The sequence below is a fragment of the Dipteris shenzhenensis genome, chromosome 19 (assembly GCF_047967505.1).
Source record: "Dipteris shenzhenensis isolate YYH24624 ecotype China chromosome 19, Dip_SZ_1.0, whole genome shotgun sequence".
Taxonomy (NCBI): domain Eukaryota; kingdom Viridiplantae; phylum Streptophyta; class Polypodiopsida; order Gleicheniales; family Dipteridaceae; genus Dipteris; species Dipteris shenzhenensis.
The window spans coordinates 31154120-31174868 of NC_141614.1; the positions used below are offsets into that span (position 1 = coordinate 31154120).

A 20749-nucleotide genomic window follows, 5' to 3' on the forward strand; every position below is an offset into this window, starting at 1 on the left:
CCTTCTTCATGCTCGAGATGAAGCCCAAGTATAAGCCATGGTTGCCTAGAGATAAGCTCTTCACCGCTTTCTATACCGCCATGACGTCCCAGGCAGCCTTTACATTGCACATGACCTCATCCATGCCTACAGCCTCTACAGTAGTGCCGACTACATCAGCCAGGCCGACTTCATCAACAAGGCCGACTTCATCAGCAAGGCCAACTTCAACAACAAGACCGACTTCATCAGCAGGGCCGACTTCATCAGTGATGTGTTCAACCCTACATCCCCATCTTGGTCCGGACATCACTATCATCTCGAATGGAGAGCCACCACAATGAAGAGAGCACGGGAGGTTCTTTCCCACTCTCAGAGCTCTAGTGCCTCTTCTTCCGACCATGGGGGCTCAGATTACATGCCCTCTGCATAGAGACCACATTCAGAAGGGTCGGGTGGGCCAACAGAGATATAGAGCCCTTCGATAACCACCCCTCCTCTCTCCCACATTCGGGTTATGTTTAAACCTCTTCTGGATCCAAACCTCAAACTATCCTCGACGTTGACATCTTCAAAGATCTAGACCCTCTGTCTAACTGAGTTCGACAAGGTCATCTTCCCTCCTGTGTTGTGTACAGAATTCATCAGATCTTATGACTCTGTCACCGACACTTTTGAGTTCATGGGCTCCAGGCAGCTTCTCACACCCAATTTGGTCTCACAGTACATGGGGCTCCCTGCTCTCCCTATTCAGCCTCCTTCTGACGATTCACCACATCTCCTTTGATTCCTTTCACAGTGCAAACCCAACAGGAGGGGATATGATTGCAAAAAGGTTTTGGAAGGTGGAAGCAGAGAAGCAGTGATCACTCGCTACTTCTTCAATCGCTTCTATTCAGCACCCGGGCATTACTACATCACAAAAGGTATCCGTCCTATTCTCAATGTTCTCTTCACCATCACTCAGTATGATTTTGCATCCCTCTTCTAATCAACATTCCGGGCCACTGTTCGAAATCGCACACGCAGAGGCACACACACATGTTCTTGTGGACCTCACCTCACCTACCTCTTGCGCCAGTGGCAGGTTGCAACACCTGCACTTTTTTCTCCACCTTCACATACTTCATCTTCTCCTCACCGTCCACCTTCCGCCCCTATGGTTCCCCCCTTGAGATCAACTCCACTGGCTCTTAGTGTAGCCCCAACATCCTCGGCCTCTGCTGCATCCAGTCTCTATCCCCTCTTCCTCTCCCGTCTCCACACCCACTCTTGCTCCACCCACATCTACAGCACATGTTTCTGAGCCATCCCCTCTTGGGCCAGCCTCTGGAGCTTTGTCATCCATTGCTCATGCAGGAGTTGCATCCATCCCCTTCGAGGCAGATTTTGATTTCCCTGATGATGTTCTTCCGATCACTCTTCTGCCCTCCTCAGGTCTCACCCACCACAACATGAAATTACCACTTACCTCCCTTGTAGTCATGACCATCCCCCCTCCAATCATCTCATCAAGGTCAGTAGGGTCAGTAGGGTGCACAGATATAGACATTGGCCCCACAGCTCAGGGGGGTCCATTGACAGTATTATGGTAGCAGGGACCTCTGCCTTGGGATCTCATGGTGGAGAGGCATCAAAGCGACAGGTTATTGAACTTGAATCTTACTTTGGGAGCCACTGGTGACGCGAAGACACCACCCCGGGTGTCTCGATGACTAACCCCTGATCCGAATATGGAGGCTAGTGAATAGGACCCATTGGAAACTCGACCTGGCGAGATTATTTTTGCTGGGGCCGGTAAGATACCTTTTCAAGCCGATTGTCCTCTACTACCTCAGAATGATATGTTGGATATCTACTTCGCATCCTCCTCAGGAGATCTATTCACCCATGAGGCCTAGATATAGGAACAAAGCCAGCAACACAAACCGCGCTTGTATGCATTAAAGCAAAAGCGGTCTCTTGTTTGCATGGAGGAGGAGGACCTGGACCAAAATTTCACACTTCCCTTACAAGAGACGATCACTTCCAACAAGAAAGCATCTCGAGCTCCAAGTTGCTACCTAGACATTGACACACTGGCTCCGGTGGTAGCTCTCGAGGACCCAGAGCAGGAAGGGATGAAAGCAACCTTTGAGGAATATGGCAAACTCATAGACATGGCTGACCGAATGACCTATCGGGATAGGTATGCATGGGCTAAAAGATCCCTTCATATGGCTCAACGCATTATAGATGATAGCTTCATTCAGATGGGTGCCTCCCTCTTTAATACTACCGATCAGGTTTGCAAGCTTCTATTACAGAAGCAACACCTATGCTTGGAACATGAGAAGCAGGTAGCCATCATGCATAATGAATGGGATACAACATTACAGGCAAAGGAAGCGGAGTGGGGAGCAGCTCTACAGGCAAGGGAGGCTGCATGGAAAACTCAGCAGGATGAGTTTTAGTAGTGTCTTGCAGTCTTGCAGTCAAGGAGTAGAGTGGACAGCCATCAAGAAAGTTTTGGAGGACAATCATTCAACCCAACAGACTAAGATCCAAAGCGAGCTTGCAGCCCTATAGGACAGATACACCTCATTGGCAGAGGACAAGCATACTGTGGATCAACAGGTGGAGGTGGTGTAGAGTCAGATGAAGCAGATTCTCGAGGAGAAGGACCATCTCCAAGTTTCACATTCCAAGTTGCAGGATGACTTCCATGGGCTGCAAACTGAAAATGCTGCTCTCAAATCTCAATGTGATCATTATAGGTCTAGCTACCACATATATAAATCCAAATACGAGGACATCCGCAACCTCATGGACACAGTTGAGGAAGAGGCAAAGACCACCCCTAGAACATCAGCACACCCACCACACCCTCCCCCTCCCTGACCTTCATCCAGCAAGCAGTAGCTCCTAGATCTTTCATTTCGGCATTTGTTTTTGCGAGCTCTATACATTTGGATTCTGCAGTTCTCATGTAAATAAAGGAATTTTGGAGTTGTATGGCCATGAGCCAGTTTTATTTCAGTTTTAGAGTTGTAAGGCCATGAGCCCTTTCTTTTTAGTTTTGGGGATGTCAGCCACAAGGTCACTTTCTTATTTGCAATTTATACTTAACTTTCTCTCACATAGACCCACAGTCATTCACCGGGACGGTGAATGATAGTGGCGAGGGATCTATTGTACTCTAAGTCTCTCCCACTAAGAGTCACACCTGGGTCACATCATGGTCACCTCAGCAACATGCCAAGTTGTTAGACCTTGGTCATACCTAGTCGCATCGTGTTCACATATGTTCACATCTTGGTCACTCTGGAGCAAACATGGACATGACTTGACATGGACATGACATGACTTGACATGGACATGGACATGACATGACTTGACTTCGACATGACTTGACATGACTTGACATGGACATGATAGTACATGACTTATAGAGGACCTAGACATGACTTGGATATGATGGAAGCAATACATGGCTAAAGAGTGCCAAACCTCAACCTCGACCCACCCTAGTCAAAGTTGATCAGAGGGAACTAGAGGAAATTACTGGTGCAATGGTGCACCTGGTACACCTATTGGTGCACATGGGAAGCAGTCCAACAGAGTGCACAGGCGCACAAGCGGTACTCATTGGTGCAAATGGGAAGCAGTCCAATAGTTAAGAGGTATAGGTGGCGCACCAACCCTCACAACCAACTAGTGTTAGGAGCGCATATAATAGACATGAGAACACATGGAGCACGGGGTTCACTGACCCAGAGCAGGCTGGAGTGTTGCAGAAGCCATCAAGGGCGAAGTGGCCCACAAACGGTGGAATGGCTAAGGATGCAGGAAGACATCCAATAGGAAGAAGGAAATGAGATTTGCAGTGAGGGGAGAAGAGGAGGAGAAGGTCAAGAGGGGGAAACGGGAAAAAGGGGGGACATTCTAGTAGGGGTGGGAGGCATGAGTAAAGGAGTTAGGCTAGAGTCAAGAGCTCGCCTCGTGTGTATCTTCTCCTGGTGTATCAATCATCTTGCTTTCTAATGAACTATGCTACTCCCCATCTGTGCTCACTTCTCTAAGATCTCTTCCCGTTGTGTTCTCCTCCCCTCCTCTCCCTTCACCTGGTACAACGTACCCTATGTCATGTGGTTGAAGTTCTTTTCCGTTCATGTCAAGGGTTGGATTTTATGATGTTTCGCTTTGGTCTTCTTTTGCTCACATCACTTCAACACTTGTACCGCTTACACATAGTTGACACCATCAACTAGCACTCGCCTACGTACCATCAGTAACATCTATGGCATGTCTTATTTGCCTCTTGCACCAGTGGTCCTAGGCCTCTGGTAATACTTTCGGAAGTGTTAGGAACCCCCCCCTCAGACAGGGCCCCACCCAAGCGCACGCACTTCGACATTATACTTCACCCAGTGTGTCGTGCATAATCTTCTCTACTACATGTGATAGTAGAGTTTGGATGTCCCGAATCACTCCAATGTGGGGAACCAGGTTGCGGTTTTGGGAAGAGACTCGTGGGTGAGGGCGTTCCATTTAGAATCTCTTAAAAAAAAAGAACCAAATACGGCTAAGGAGCAAAAAAAAAAAGAGGTGGAGGATAAAAAGAAGAAGAGAGATGACAAAAAGATAAAGAGAATGAAAGAGAGGAAAAGAGAGGGGAAAAGAGAGAAAGAAAGAGAGGAAAAGAGAGAACGAAAGAGAGGAAAAGAGAGGGGGAAAGAGAGGAAGAAGGGGATGAAAGGGAGGAAAAGAGAGGAAAAAAAAGAGGGGAAAAGCTGAGGAAAGAGAGGAAAAGAGAGAAGGAAAGAGAGGAAAAGAGAGAAGGAAAGAGAGGAGGAAAAGAGAGAATGAAAGAGAGGAAAAGAGAGGGGAAAAGGGAGGAAAGGAGAGAAGGAAAAGAGAGAAAAAAAGAGGGGAAAGGATGAAAGAGAGAAGGAAAGAGAGGAGGAAAGAGAGAAGCAAAGAGAGGGGAAAAGAGAGGAAAAAAGAGATGGGAAAAGAGAGGATGAAAGAGAGGAAAAGAGACGAAAAAAGAGAGGAGACAGGAGAAAAGAGAAGATGAAGGCTTAAAGGAAAGAGAGGAAAGGAGAGAAGGAAAAGAGAGAAGGAAAAGAGAGGGGAAAAGAGAGAAAGCATATGATTATGCTTATGTATGAGCATATGAGCATATGAGCATATGCTCATGCATAAGCATATAAGCATAAGCATACACAAATGCATATGAAGAGGAGAAAAGAGAGGGGAAAAGAGAGGAAATAAGAAAAGAGGAGAAAAGAGCAAATAAGAAGAAAAGGGAGAAGAGAGGAAAAGAAGAGGAGAAGAGGTGAGAAGAGCCAAAAAAAAAGGAGAGAAGAGAGGGGAAGACAGGAAATAAGAGAAAACATGGGAGAAAAGAGAAGAGAGGAAATAAGAGAAGAGAGGGAAGAAGAGGAAATAAGAGAGGGGAGGAAAAAGAGAGGAGAAGAGAGAAGGAAAAGAGAGGAAAAGAGAGGAGAAAAGAGAGAAAAAGAGAGAAAAAGAGAGAAGTAAAGAGAGGAAAAGAGAGAAGGAAAAGAGAGGGGAAAAGAGTGAAAGCATATGACTATGCATATGCATGAACATATGAGCATATGCTCATGCATAAGCTTATAAGCATAAGCATACACAAATGCATATGCTTATGAAAAGAGAGAAGGAAAGAGAGGAAAAGAGAGGAGACAAGAGAGGGGAAAAAAGAGGAAATAAGAAAAAAGGAGAAGAGAGCAAATAAGAGAGAAGGAAAAGAGAGGGAAAGAGAGAAAAAGAAAGGGGAGGAAGAGGGAGGGAAAGAGGGGGAAAAGAGGGAGGAAAAAAAGAGAGCAGAAGAGAGGGAAAGAAGAGGAAATAAGAGAGGGGGAAGAGAGGAAAAGAGAGAAGAGAAGAGAGGTGAAGAGAGGATAAGAGTTCGCTAATGCTTATGCATGAGCATAAGAGAAAGAGACATATGCTCATGCTTATGCTTATGCTTATGCATGAGCATAAGAGCCTCATAAGAGCACGAGCATGAAAGAGGGGGGAAAAGAGGGGGGAAAAGAGGGAGGAAAAGAGGAAGAAGAGGGAAATGAAAAGAGTTTGGAAGAGGGGAAAGAGAGAAGAAGAGGGAAAGGAAAGAGAGAAAAAGAGACATATGCTCATGCATAAGCATAAGCATGAGCATGAGCATATGTCTCCTTCTCTTATGCTTATGCTTATGCATAAGCATAAGCATAAGAGAAGGAGACATATGCTCATGCTCATGCTTATGCTTATGCTTATGCTTATAAGCATAAGAGAAGGAGACATATGCTCATGCTTATGCTTATGCTTATGCATGAGTATAAGAGAAAGAGACATATGCTCATGCTTATGCTTATGCTTATGTATGAGCATAAGAGCATGAGCATGAAAGAGGGGAAAGAGGGGGGAAAAGAGGGAGGAAAAGAGGAAGAAGAGGGAAAGGAAAGAGAGAAAAAGAGACATATGCTCATGCACTCCTCATGCATAAGCATAAGCATAAGCATGAGCATATGTCTCCTTCTCTTATGCTTATGCTTATGCTTATGCATGAGCATATATCCTCTTATGCATAAACATAAGCATAAGCATAAGAGAAGGAGACATATGCTCATGCTTATGCTTATGCATGAGCATAAGAGAAAGAAACATATGCTCATGCTTATGCTTATGCATGAGCATAAGAGCATGAGCATGAAAGAGGGGAAAGAGGGGGGAAAAGAGGGAGGAAAAGAGGAAGAAGAGGGAAAGGAAAAGAGATTGGAAGAGGGGAAAGAGAGAAGAAGAGGAAAAAGAAAGAGGGAAAGGAAAGAGAGAAAAAGAGACATATGCTCATGCATAAGCATAAGCATGAGCATATGTCTCCTTCTCTTATGCTTATGCTTATGCTTACGCATGATGCTAAGAGAAGGAGACATATGCTCATGCTTATGCTTAGGCATGAGCATAAGAGAAAGAGACATATGCTCATGCTCATGCTTATGCTGATGCTTATGCATGAGCATAAGAGCATGAGCATGAAAGAGGGGAAAGAGGGGGAAAAGAGGGAGGAAAAGAGGAAGAAGAGGGAAAGGAAAAGAGATTGGAAGAGGGGAAAGAGAGAAGAAGAGGGAAAGGAAACAGAGAAAAAGAGACAATATATGCTCATGCATACGCATAGGCATAAGCATGAGCATATGTCTCCTTCTCTTATGCTTATGCATGAGCATATGTCTCCTCTTATGCATAAGCATAAGCATAAGCATAAGAGAAGGAGACATATGCATGAGCATAAGAGAAAGAGACATATGCTCATGCTTATGCTTATGCTTATGCATGAGCATAAGAGCATGAGCATAAAAGAGGGAAAAGAGGGAGGAATTAGAAGAGGGAAAGGAAAAGAGATTGGAAGAGAGGAAAGAGAGAAGAAAAGGGAAAGGAAAGAGGGAAAGGAAAGAGAGAAAAAGAGACATATGCTCATGCATACGCATAGGCATAAGCATGAGCATATGTCTCCTTCTCTTATGCTTATGCTTATGCTTATGCATGAGCATATGTCTCCTCTTATGCATAAGCATAAAAGAAGGAGACATATGCATGAGCATAAGAGAAAGAGACATATGCTCATGCTTATGCTTATGCTTATGCATGAGCATAAGAGCATGAGCATAAAAGAGGGGAAAGAGGGGGGAAAAGAGGGAGGAAAAGAGGAAGAAGATGCAAAGGAAAAGAGATTGGAAGAGGGAAAAGAGAGAAGAAGAGGGAAAGGAAAGAGGGAAAGAAAAGAGAGAAAAAGAGACATATGCTGATGCATAAGCATAAGAGCATGAGCATAAAAGAGGGGAAAGAGGGGGGAAAAGAGGGAGGAAAAGAGGAAGAAGATGCAAAGGAAAAGAGATTGGAAGAGGGAAAAGAGAGAAGAAGAGGGAAAGGAAAGAGGGAAAGAAAAGAGAGAAAAAGAGACATATGCTGATGCATAAGCATAAGCATGAGCATATGTCTCTTTCTCTTATGCTCATGCATAAGCATAAGCATAAGCATAAGCATGAGCATATGTCTCTTTCTCTTATGCTCATGCATAAGCATAAGCATAAGCATAAGAGAAGGAGACATATGCTCATGCTCATGATCATGCTTATGCTTATGCATGAGCATAAGAGAAGGAGACATAAGCGAGGGAAAGAGGGGGGAAAAGAGATTAAAAGATGAAAAAAAGAAGAGAAAAGGAGGGAAAAAGAGATTGAAAGAGGAGGAAAAAGAAGAGGGGAAAAAGAAGAGGGAAAAAGAAGAGACGGAAGAGGAGAGGAGGGAAAGAAGAGGGAAGAGAGGGGAAGAGAGGGTTCCTACGCCCATCACTGCAGCTAGCACCTTAAGCGCTAGCTGCAGGCCAATGCAAATAACAAAAATAACAAATGGAAAAAAGAGGAAGCACTTACCTGAAATAGTACATCCCGCTCGGTGTTTTGTGGACTGGCCCTACAAAAGAGAGGAAACATACCATTTTTCAAATAACTAGGTTGCTCCAGAAGATGTTGCCTGCACCAAATACCATGCCCACATCAAGAGATGAAGCAAAAAAGATGCTAACAACGGTGGGTATGGATTATGATACCATCCATGCTTGTCGTAATGATTGTATTCTCTTTCGTCGTGAGCATGGAGATTTGGCTAGTTGTCTGAAGTGTGGGGAACAACGATATAGAGATGACTTGCAGGGTGAGCAGATACCGGTAAAGGTCTTGAGACACTTTCCCATCATTGCAAGAATACAGCACATGTTCCGATGCAAATCCATAGCGGAGTTGATGACATGGCATGTATCTCATCGGTCCACTGATGACACATTGAGGATTCCCGCAGATTGTGCAGCTTGGAAGCACATAGACAATCAGTGGTCAGACTTTGCGAGGGAGCCACGTAACTTACATCTTGGGCTCGGCATGGACGGCGTGAATCCTTTCGGATTACGCTCGACATCTTGGTCGACATGGCCCATAGTCATGGTGAATTACAATATCCCACCATGGCTAATAATAAAAAAGGGACACCTCATGCTTGCACTTCTTGTGCCATGGAAGTACAAGGCAAAAAATATGGACGTGTACATGGCACCTTTGATAGAGGAGTTACAGATATTATGGAGAGGAGTGCGGGTCTTTGATATTTCCAGAGCTCCTAGACATACCAATGATATTTTGGTCAAGGGTATCTTCATGTGGACCATGCATGACTACCTAGGATATGGAGAGTGCGCAGGTACGTGGTTGTGTCTCTACAAGTATAATATAAGATTCTGCTTTTATGACTCTCTTTCGCACGCATGTCTTATACTAACACATTCATGCACGCGTGCAGGACTTGTTACAAGTGGGTACCATGCTTGTCCTATTTGTGGACCGGGTTTGAAATCGCTTGCACGATACTCCAAACATATGCGAAAAAATGTTTATGAAGGTCATGCTCGATACCTTCCGCTGGACCATCTCGCACATGGAGGTCAGCTTGATCCACCACCATCATATTTGAAGGCAAGTGACTGGATTCAAGCTTGGAGGGTGAATGGAGAGGAACATCCTCCTGGTATGAAGAGGCTATCAATCTTTCACGAGCTTCCTTATTGGGGTCAGTTACAAATCAATCATCTCTTGGATCCCATGCATATCTTCAAGAATGTGGGGGCTACTATTTGGGCACACTTGGTTGGTTCCAAAGACTTGAGAGGAGTGTGAGAAGACTTGCGTGCTATGAATAGGATGTCTCGTTTGTGGCCCCAAGTGCATGCTTCGGGAAAAGTTATCCTCCCGAAAGCAACGTGGATCCTCTCCACAAGGGAGAAGGAAATGGTCAAGGCTGCTATGAATAGGATGTCTCGTTTGTGGCCCCAAGTGCATGCTTCGGGAAAAGTTATCCTCCCGAAAGCAACGTGGATCCTCTCCACAAGGGAGAAGGAAATGGTCAAGGCGGACATTGCCTCTTTTCAAACACCGACAAGGTACATGCGTTGCTTAAAAGGAGCATTTTCAAAGGATAATAAGCTTAGTGGGCTCAAGTCCCATGATTGGCACAAGGTCTTACAGGTATTCTAAGCTGTAGAATTAGTGTATCGATAATCGTGATGCGTTAGCATAATTATGATTATGTTATATTATTGACATGACTTCTTTGTTGCTTTGATAGTTCATCCTCCCAATTACAATAAAAGGGTGCTTATAAGAAGATGTTAGAAATGCTATATTCAAGATCAGTGGTATTGTGAGGTATGCTTACTATCAAATCGCATTGATTGCATTTTCTTCAATTTAAGCTGATTAATCTGTAGACTGATTATGAAAATATCTTACATGGACATGTGAAATAGGTGGATATCTCAAAAAGAGATCTCCATATCGAGCATCGAGAAGGCTAGGGTGGAATCCATCGAAGCCGTATGCTTGCTTGAGAAGCACTTTCCCTCGAGCATTATGACAACTCAAGTCCACTTGCTTGTGCACATAGTTGATGAGGTGGCTATTGCAAGTACCATTCATAGTCGATGGATGTTTTTTCTCAAGCGGTTTATGAAAACTTTGAAGGGATTTGTAAGACAAAGAGCAAGACCAAAAGCAAGCATGGCAGAGGGATGGCTTGTGCAAGAGTCATTAGTATATATCACGGAGTTTCTTGCATCCACGGATCCCGATATGCCGCAAGCTTGGCATAACAAGGATGATGATCGCATCGTTGGCGAGGTTCCCCAAGGAAAAGGGATTGAAAGAAAGATGAGCGAAGAGCAAATGGAGAAATTCAATAAGTTTTGTATCCTCAATAGCTCTGAGATGCAGAAGTGGATTGAGAGATATGAAGTGGCCAAAGCAAAAAGAATAAATGCAAGGACAAGATTTAGAGTAATGTATAGGCGATCGCAACCATATCCACGGGATCTAGCTCTTCTCCCTACTCACATGTCACTTGATTGGCTACAACTGGCTCAACGTAAAGCCGAACGTGATGGAGAGATAATAAATGAGCGCGAGCACGAGAGTTATCATCTGGATGTATGATGCATGTAAGTTTCTTACCTCTTGACGTAATTAAGTAATTATTTGTGGTAATATACGCTATAAAATAAATGCATCTTCATTGTTTTAATGATGCTCTTTTACAGTACAAAAAGTGCAGTGCATTATGGTCATATGGACGACATTTTCACGTGGAATGCATCGATTCGAAGAGAGTCACGTATGATTGTGGAGTCATGGCTAACTTCACACAAGATAGCTGAGCAAGTGCTTCGGATACCAATCTTCTCTCCTCACAGTTGGATTATTGTGGAACCATACGCGAAATCTATGAAGTTGATTTCAGACGATTTAGTATTTTCATTCTTGATGTAAAATGGTTTAGAACTATTTACAAAGGTCCCCATGCGACAATGAGGAAAGATAGTAGAGGTTTCTTTGCAATAGACTCCACCAAACATTGGACCGATGAAAGTGATACTGAGCACTGTGAGCAGGTGCATACTAATGATTTAATTAATCGAAGCTTTTGTTTTTAAAGATCATTGATACATGTACTTAAGCATAATTTCATATATATAATTGATGACATTTGGCACCCTTCTTCAATATAGGTTGTTTTTCATCCGGATCGTTCTAATCCAAGATGGTAGTATGTGATCCAAGTTGCACCACGAAGTAAGCAAATTTTTGAAGATAGAGATGTGGATATGGAGATGCCACTACCAATGCCGGATCCAATTGATCCCAATGAATCTAGCGAAGAAGATGAAGATCACAATATGAGCCAAGAGGAAGATGCGCATAATGACATCGCACGGGAGGAAGATGGAGATCACGATATTGAGGAAGAAGACAACGATCATCAAGAATCACCACACTTTATTGAAGAAGATGATCAAGTACTTTTAGATGAACATACAATGCTAGAGTACGATGATGATATAGGAGATCAACTCGGTATAGAGTTAGAGATAGACTTGTTTGGCGCGTTAGACTTGGCTCAAGATGAAACAGTTGATGTAAATGCTCTTCATTGATTTTTTTCATCTCAAACTTGGACATGAATATATGAGCTTCAAAGGCTTGATGTACATGCTCTTATACTTTTATTCTCTCAAAAGATCAAACATGTATGAAAATTTAAAAAATTTTGTCATTGGAAAAAACTAACTTTTAAGGCCTATATGAGTAAAAAAGCTCTATGAAAAATGTCGCTATAAAATAGTATCTCTTGTTGCTATATAGCGACACTTACAATTCTGATAAACATTGCTATGTAGCGACTTTAGAAATCATCACTATATAGCGACGTTTGCTTAAAGTCGCTATATAGCGACGTTTTACGAGATGCGCTTTCCATACCGACGATTAGCACCCCGCGCGCGCTAAACGTCGGTACTTAAATGTCGCAATAGGATCCGTGTGTAGTAGTGTATAACATTTTGGGACACCCTCCCACTCCTAGGGAGTTATACACATACATGACGGGTACTCTAAACACCCCCCAAGAGTCGGCAATACAGACTCCAAACCACCCCAACCCCACATTAGCTGAGATTACTCCAGTGGAGTCGAGATAGCCCAGCAGGCTACATCAGGAGTCCCTTCTCCCTTGCGGTCTAGTGTCCCTTCTCCCTGATCATTAGCACTCCCTTCTCCCCTACAGCGGTCTAGAGCTCCTTCTCCCCCCTTGCGGTCAGGAGTCCCTTCTTCCTCGCAGTCGCCAGCGTACTCCCATGCAGTCGAGAGTCGCTTCTCCAGATACAAGTGGCCACTATACTAGCTCGACACGACAGGGCAGTAAGCTTAGTAGCAGGGAGAGTGGTGGGGGATGCATGGAACAATGCTTTGGGGGGGGGTAATGGTGGGGGCGGGGATGATTCAGATGATGTAGAGGTATCACAGGATGACGGTACGATCTTCTATGGCATCACTCAGACAGGAGGCATCTTGATGGATGCACAGGGAAAGGACATCATGCCCTTCATGCGCTCTATAATTGCTAACAACTATAGAGATTGCTTTATTCACTATAAAGAGCAGCCAAAAAAGTTGGCTAATGAGACCATCACTCCTGTTCACTCTAGGTATCCCAATCCCCCCAATGTTCAGTTCACAAATAAATGGGCAAAGTCAAAGATTGTTATTATACTTGCCAATAAAAGATCTTCGCTTAAGAGACAGGCACTAGCCGAGATTGCCAGAAGAGAGGGAGGACAAACACCAAGGGACCAACCCCACACCACTCACAAGCGTGAGTGGAAGAAAACAATGAAGGCAGTGAAGGCGGACCCTAGTCTGCAGCACATGGAGACACGAAGGATAACAATATGGAAACGTGCATTTTGGAGCAGGGGGTGTTGAATCATGGGAGGCCCAATTTGTAAAAATCAATCTTAAATTATATTGTGTTTATGTGCTTTATTAGGAGGTTGTTTCTTTGTACTAACCCCTCTGCAAATTGTGTCATCTTGCAGCTTGTGTCTCATTCTCCGCACCTCACTTAATTTTTGTATATGTGGGTTTGCCAAAAAGCATTGATATTTTTATTAAAATTATGTGCTTTGGTGATCATGGGCAATGTTTGGAAAGCACTGATGCACATTTATTAGCCTGCACCAAAATATCACTTTCTGTATTCTTTGTTCTACGTTTATAAAGGCATCTAAATGCGTGTCTAATTCACAATGCAGACACGCTAAATCCATGTCTAATTCACAATGCAGACGCGCTATTAGACGCGCTAATAGACGCGCCCATATTTTCACTATTCTAGCTACACCTATAGACGTGCTCGCTATTTTGCGCGTCTATCAAGCGCGTCTAAAGTTGCTTTGTCTTGTTGTGTACCAAGCATGTATATTTCCATGGAGCTAATATTTTAGTTGAATCTTGCATGATAATTAATCTTGCACTCCATGCATATGTAAATATCAAGTAATCTTAATTAGAATACCACCTTTTTCTACGCATTCCATGTTGTCTTTTTATTTTTGACTTTTCAAGATTGCATGTATTCTTATCATAAATTTAAAACATAGGTAATTAGCACATGCAACATGAATGCATGAATTAATAACTTTATGAAAAATATGTTATGTTATTTTTTAAAATTTGATTTTGACAATGTGTTCAATGCTTGTGCTCATCTATTCCATTCATCATGTCCATTGCATCCATTTGGTAGGTTAGATTTCACATCGTTAGGAAAAAATTCTCTCATCATGACACACTCCCATGATGGAAGATTCTATGCACAGAGACACTTTATGATGTATCACAAGGTTGAATGAGGAAGATGTTGTGAATATTGTGTGCATTCAAGCATTGCTAAATCAAATAAAAGACAAGATCTTTCAAGTAGTGTGCCAAGATTTCATAGTATCCTAGAAGTATCAAATTCTAAAAAGTAAGAAGCAATATATTCTTCTTATCCCCACTTGCTCAAGGATACCATTTGGGACCTCGCTCATCTACAATTCAAGGAAAGGGGGCAATTGGGAAGCCTGATAGCCAATGCACTCAAGCGTCTTTCTACATCCTCTTACTACAAGTGAATATAATCTTGGGTTCATAGGAAGAGGACGTCCAACTATATCTTTGTACCAATCATGCATTTGCATGTGGCTAGAGTAGTCCATTTTCTTCTCAAAGATAGAAAAGTGGAAGGAAAGGCACCTTGGGTCTAGGTCATAGGTGTGCATTTGACTTCCTATGTTTGGCCCTCTCATTTTTATATTGATATTTTGTACATTTGTATGTTAAGTTCACTATCAATCTATGAGTGTTTTGATCTCAATTTCGGTGTACGGACTCTTCTATTTTTTATCTTTCAAATGATCAAACTTGTGGTCAAAAATTAGTTTGGGTCCCTTGGAAACGATGTTCTATAAAAAGGTCAGTATGGAAATTTTAACCCAGAATTCAGTGGAAGCATCAATGGAAGCATTGCTAGTTCGGTATGTACGTTGATATAGGTGTTGGTATATATCGACACGTATACCGACGTGCATATCGACTAAAATTTTATCATCTACACCGACACTTTTCCCGCCCGCTAACGCTACCAATGATTTTCGTGCCCGTGCCCGCGAAGCGTTAGTAGACAATGTTGGAAAGAGACCCGTGTCTTGTAGTGAGTTCCCACATTTTTTGGCACGGCCCTAGGGGGGAAGGGCCTAGTAATCATTCCGATGCTACATGGATTATGTGGTGGAGAATTTTCATGGTTTGACTGAAATTAACATTAAACTTCAAGAGCTGAATGAATGTGTAATTAATGTTGTTTACTTTCCTTTTTAAATATTTGGTAAAAATAAAAAATAAAATCTTTCTTTTTGTTTGCACAAACGTGCCTCATCATCTTTGAAGTTATCCAAAGTTCCAATGCGGGGCATCTGAGAATTTGGTCTTCATACACCATAGACTTGCATTGTGTGTTATCATCGCGCGCAGCAAGATCGTAGCGGCAAAAGACTCCATGCACGTATAGCTCAGTCTAGAATCGAGACTTGTTCAATGTAGGCAGCAAAGGTTTCCACTTTTGATCCTGCTTGTTTCATCACTACTTTTGAAATTACACTTTTGATTCCACAGTCTTGGATTATATTCTTTCTTTGTTTCTTTCGAAGATGCTGCATTCTGAAGACTTGTTCAATGTCGGCGGCAAAGGTTTTCTTGGCTAGCTTTTCAGACGTCGTGAGCTAGCCGCCTACTCTGCTTCTTGCCAGCTTCGTGCACGGCATAGCTTCGTCGTTCATCAGCGTGACAATTCAGGCTTCTGCATGCATGAAGGATTACAGGCTTCTCAAGCATGCATGCGTGAACGATAACCTGCTCATTCAGATAAATTGATTGCCTGAGCGATAAGCTTCTCCCATCCTCATTCCTCACTGTTAAACAACAGCAGGAGCAGCTGTATTCGGTCACAGCACGCATGATCATTTTCTCCGGGACTGATCGTTTTCATCGTTCGTACACACATATTGGGCGGCTCTTCCGTGGCTTCCATGTAGGTATCAATTGCTTGAATTCCTTCTCAGCATTGGATAATTGATACATATTTCAGATTCAACGCTTACAACACTGATTTGCAAGATGCAGGCCAAGTCTTATCCCTTTCTGCTGTGCTGCACCACAATCAGCTACCAGAATCATGTCCAACGCTTCCTCCATTTTGTCGCTGCTACGTTTGCGACTCACTGTCGTCCTGTTCTTCGCAATCATCCTTGCATCTTCCGCTGATGACATGGTCCTCCCCGGCTCTGATAGTTTGTTCGTCCCCAGCTCTTACACTCCTCCTTACTCCATTGGCAACAATGATTCGTCCGGATTCTATATCACTGGCCTCAATGTCGCCCGTAAATTGTTCGGCCGATCGACCGGCATCGACAGCAACCATAGTACTACCATTGTTTTCGGACTCTTTTTCATCACCGCATTAGACCAGCTCGACGACGACAATCCTGTTTTTTGGCTCTCTCTTCTGGCTTACGATAACCGCAAGACAAAGCCCTACATGGGCGAGGTGATTTGGACTGCCAATCCCCATAATCCAGTGCACTCTGATGCATCGCTTGAATTTACCCTCGACGGAGATCTGCAGCTGAAAGAGGCCAACGGTACTGTGGTTTGGCACACAGATACGTCCAACCAGAAAATCACCGCATTGCAAATACTCTACGAGGGTGATATTGCTCTCGTAGACAGTGGCGGTGAAATCAAATGGCACTCTTACCAGCATCCTACAAACACGATCATGGTTCTTCAGATTCTCCGACCCAATCAGAAACTGTTCAACTGGGACTGGGGGACCAATTCTTCGACAGGCAATTATTCCATGGTCATGGAGCCAGGCGGCCTTGTGCTGTATTCTACGTCCGGGCTAGCTCGTGTTCCCTCGCCATACTGGGTGTGGGGCTTCTCCAAATCGACTGACTATGAGTCCGTCATCCGCAACGATCCGGCTCAACAAGCCCCCTTCTCCGTTCTGTGCTGGGATTCGAGTGGAACTCTTAGCTTTGATCTTCGATCAAACGTATCTGCCATTCCTTCGTATCAGCACGTCTTAGTGTCTGAATGCGCTGACGGAAAGTCGGTTTCTCGCAATGTCATCGTTAACCCTAAAGTTCAACCAATGAACCTCACATATGCAACTTTTATCAGGCTGGAAGGGGACGGAGATCTTCATGTTTACACTGTCAATGACACGAACTGGGATACCGGCACTAGTTGGTCTCTTACATACACCCTCTTCCATGAAAATCTATGTGGCTTGCCAAATTATTGTGGCTCTTACAGTACCTGTGATAACGCCACACAAAATTGCACAGGATGCCCTAACATTCCGTATATTGGACCTGTGAACTCCTCACAACCCAAACAGGGTTGCCAGATAGCAGACGGAGAGACACTGACTTGCTCTGCAACAATCGACACCGTTATGTCTTCAATGATCTCCGAGGTTGGGTACTTCTCCAACAAGTTCTTGCCTCCTGACCGTGTTAGTACAACGTCCGATGAATGTCAAGCATTGTGTATGCATAACTGCTCTTGTGCTGCGGCATTTTTCCAAAAGGAAGATAATTCCTGCTTTCTAATCACAGAACCTGTAGGCACCCTCCAGGTTGGTTTCAACGGGAGCAGTATCGGTTTCTTCAAGACCTTAACGATAACGAAAGCAGCCTCCCGGACAAGAATTGCAGTTGGTGCAACCTTTGGCGTCTTGGCAGTGTTATTAATTTTGGGTTTGATCTTCTTCATGTCAAGGAAACGGAAAATGACAGACGACGAGATCGAAAATGAGCTTTTGGCGAGTTCCTTAGCTGGTGTCAATCCCAGACGCTTTTCATGGAAAGAACTGCACGATTACACGGAGGGTTTCAGTGATTCTCTTGGAAGCGGGGGCTTCGGCACGGTATTCAGGGGAGTCGCACCGGATGGAACAGAGCTTGCTGTCAAGCAGCTACTGGAGGAATCACATCAGGGTAAAAAGGAGTTTTATGCTGAGGTCTCAATTCTGAGCAGAATCCACCACATGAACCTCGTTCAGCTGCTAGGATTTTGTGTGGAAGGAACTCAGAGGCTTCTGGTGTATGAGTACATGGTCAATGGATCTCTAGATGCGTGGCTGTTCGGGGACGCAAAGGAGAAGGCAAAGCAAGTCTTGCCGTGGCAAGTAAGATTTGATATCGCTGTTGGAACAGCCCGAGGTTTGGCATACTTGCACGAAGAATGCAAAGATCCGGTGATCCACATGGATCTCAAGCCCCCGAACATCCTTGTGGATATCAACTTCTCTCCGAAGATCGCTGACTTTGGGATGTCTAGGCGGATGACCAGGGATCAAAGCTTCGTAATGACGACAATGAGGGGCACGCCAGGGTATCTAGCACCGGAGTGGCTGGTAGATGCGGTCATCACAGAGAAGAGCGACGTGTACAGTTTCGGCGTCGTGCTACTGGAGATAGCAAGTGGGCGAAAGGTGAAGGATTTGAGGAAATGGAAGTTGGAAAGCAGGAAGGTGAGGGGCAATAATAATAATTGTTGTGACAAGGTGATGAGCTTGGTGGATGCAAAGCTGGATAGGGATAGAGTGAACGAAGAGGAAGCAAGGAGGATGATAATGGTGGCAATGTTGTGTGTGCAGAGAGAGCCTGAGGCGAGGCCAACGATGACGGGGGTGGTGAAGATGCTGAAAGGGGAGGTGAAAGTATCAGAGGTAGTGGAGGATGAAGAGGTTGATAGTAGGATGCAACCTCTACTGATGAGTGGGTCGATCTTGAGAAGTAGAGAGGAGATGGAGCTCATGGTAAGCTCTTCATTCTCCTCAGGAGTGAGCAGTTTGTGGCCTTCTACAGATGGGCCTTCATCATCTTCATTCAGCAATGTATGCAGTTCAGTAGCAGCTGATTTGGAGGACAGAAATATTAACATCAACTTCCCTGTATAAGCTGGTACGCTCTTCATTCTCTTCGAGGGATGATCATTTTGCGGCGGCCTTCGACAGAATGCCTTCATCCTCCTCACCCAGCAGCAGCAATGCATACACTTCAATCAATGCCATCAGCAGCAGCTTTGGAGGACGGAAATATTAACATTAATGTCCACATTGCATACAGTTCAATACATCCAGCATAGCATACAGATCAGCAGCAGCTTTGGAGAATGCAAATATTAACATCAACGTCCAGCAATGCATACAGGTCAATGCATCAAGCAGTGCATACAGTTCAACTGCCATCAGTAGGAGCTTTGGAGGACGGAAATAACAATATTAATAACGCCCTTGTACTATACTTTGGCTAGAGGTTCTCTCTCTCTCTCTCACGTGGCATTAGGCGGTGTGATGTGTCCGCTGACATCAGAGATAAGATCCTATGGGATTACCACGTGTCATGATAAGGTGACGTGTCTTTGATGCTGACATGGCATGTGTGAGGTGGAGGATGATGTGGTAGGTGGCTGCCATGTGGAGGATAAGGTGCCAGTGAGGTGCCATGTGTCAAATGGGTGTGGTGGCAGTTGATGTGGTAGACTGATCTGCCACATGGCAAATTATTAACCATAGCTCTATGTGGTGATTACAAGGATAGATGAAAGTTGTGAAGATCTCTTTTGGAATCAACGTGATTTTGTCACCGTAGCATGTGATGCATCATTGTGCTCGTGAGTCGTTTGACGTCGATGCCTTCTAAGCTACTTGTGTGCATCGCTCATAGATTTTGAAGTTATCGTTGCTAGGCATCTTTGGAGGTCGGATCTACAAGGTAGTCGTGTGACCCGCTGTGGGCTCTGTGTTGACAAAGCAGTGGCGTTGCTGGCTAGTCAACCGTAGCATTGATGTGTAGATGGAGCCGTGGTGTTGCTAGATGGTTGCTTAGAGGCCATGCAGATGAAGCGTTTTAGAGATGGCATTGCAGTTGTAGTCTACACTTGGTGGGGGTTGTCCCTTGGAGTATGGTGGTATTTGTGGAGGCTTGTCTCTATGTTTGTTGTAGCCTGTTGAAGTGTGTACCGCCTCGTTCTTTGCTAGGAGTTGGCTAGCTGCAAAGTCACTTTGACCTAGAATAGAGCTACTGGTCATTTGGTGTTTATTCCATGCTTGTGGGTCAGTGAAGTCGTATGTGGGTGCTGATGGCATTTGTAGACTCATTGTAGGGTGCAGTTGGCTCGCTATAGCTGAGTTGCTTGGATCATTGATGAGTAGCTACTCGCCTTGACACCACCTATTGAAAGTCGCTGCTAGTAGAGTCGCCTTTGCTTATAGATTAGCTTGTTGAGAGTATCTGCAAGACTTAGTGCTATAGTTGTAGATAGTAGCTTAAAGTCACTGACTCAGAGGCCACCTTATGTTTGCTGCTATCAAAACCGATTAGCTACTTAGCCGTTGAGTAGAGGAGGAGTCAACCACCTCTCTTGATAGTTTAGAAGAGGGCCTTTTTGAGAAAAACTAGATGTATGTCTCTCCCAAGATTCAGAAACTCTCAACAAACTGATTAAGGAACACTCAAATAACTCTCTTGAATAAAGATGAACTTCTCTCAACTCGCTTAGATCTCTCACTATATAAAGAAGAAGAACTTTCAATGAAATCTCCCAAAGAAGACACTCAAGGAATGAACTCACAATGAATGGATATTTTCTCTCAACGGAAGACAATAAAATCTTTCATCAATGGAAAGAAAGAACAATGGCTCGCTCTCAATCTCTCAATCACTCTCATGCCCTCAAGGATTGCAATTCCTCAACGGAAGGCAGGGATGATACCATGAATAAACATG

General features: G+C 44.0%; 1 protein-coding gene across 1 annotated transcript; it reads left to right on the forward strand.

Moving 5' to 3' along the window:
- The first annotated feature begins 16710 nt into the window (after positions 1-16710).
- On the forward strand, positions 16711-18918 carry LOC147890344 (G-type lectin S-receptor-like serine/threonine-protein kinase SD2-5). The gene has a single exon (XM_087390264.1). The coding sequence runs from the start codon at positions 16726-16728 to the stop codon at positions 18916-18918; it is 2193 nt and encodes a 730-aa protein (XP_087246390.1). The 5' UTR covers positions 16711-16725.
- Positions 18919-20749: the final 1831 nt, after the last annotated feature.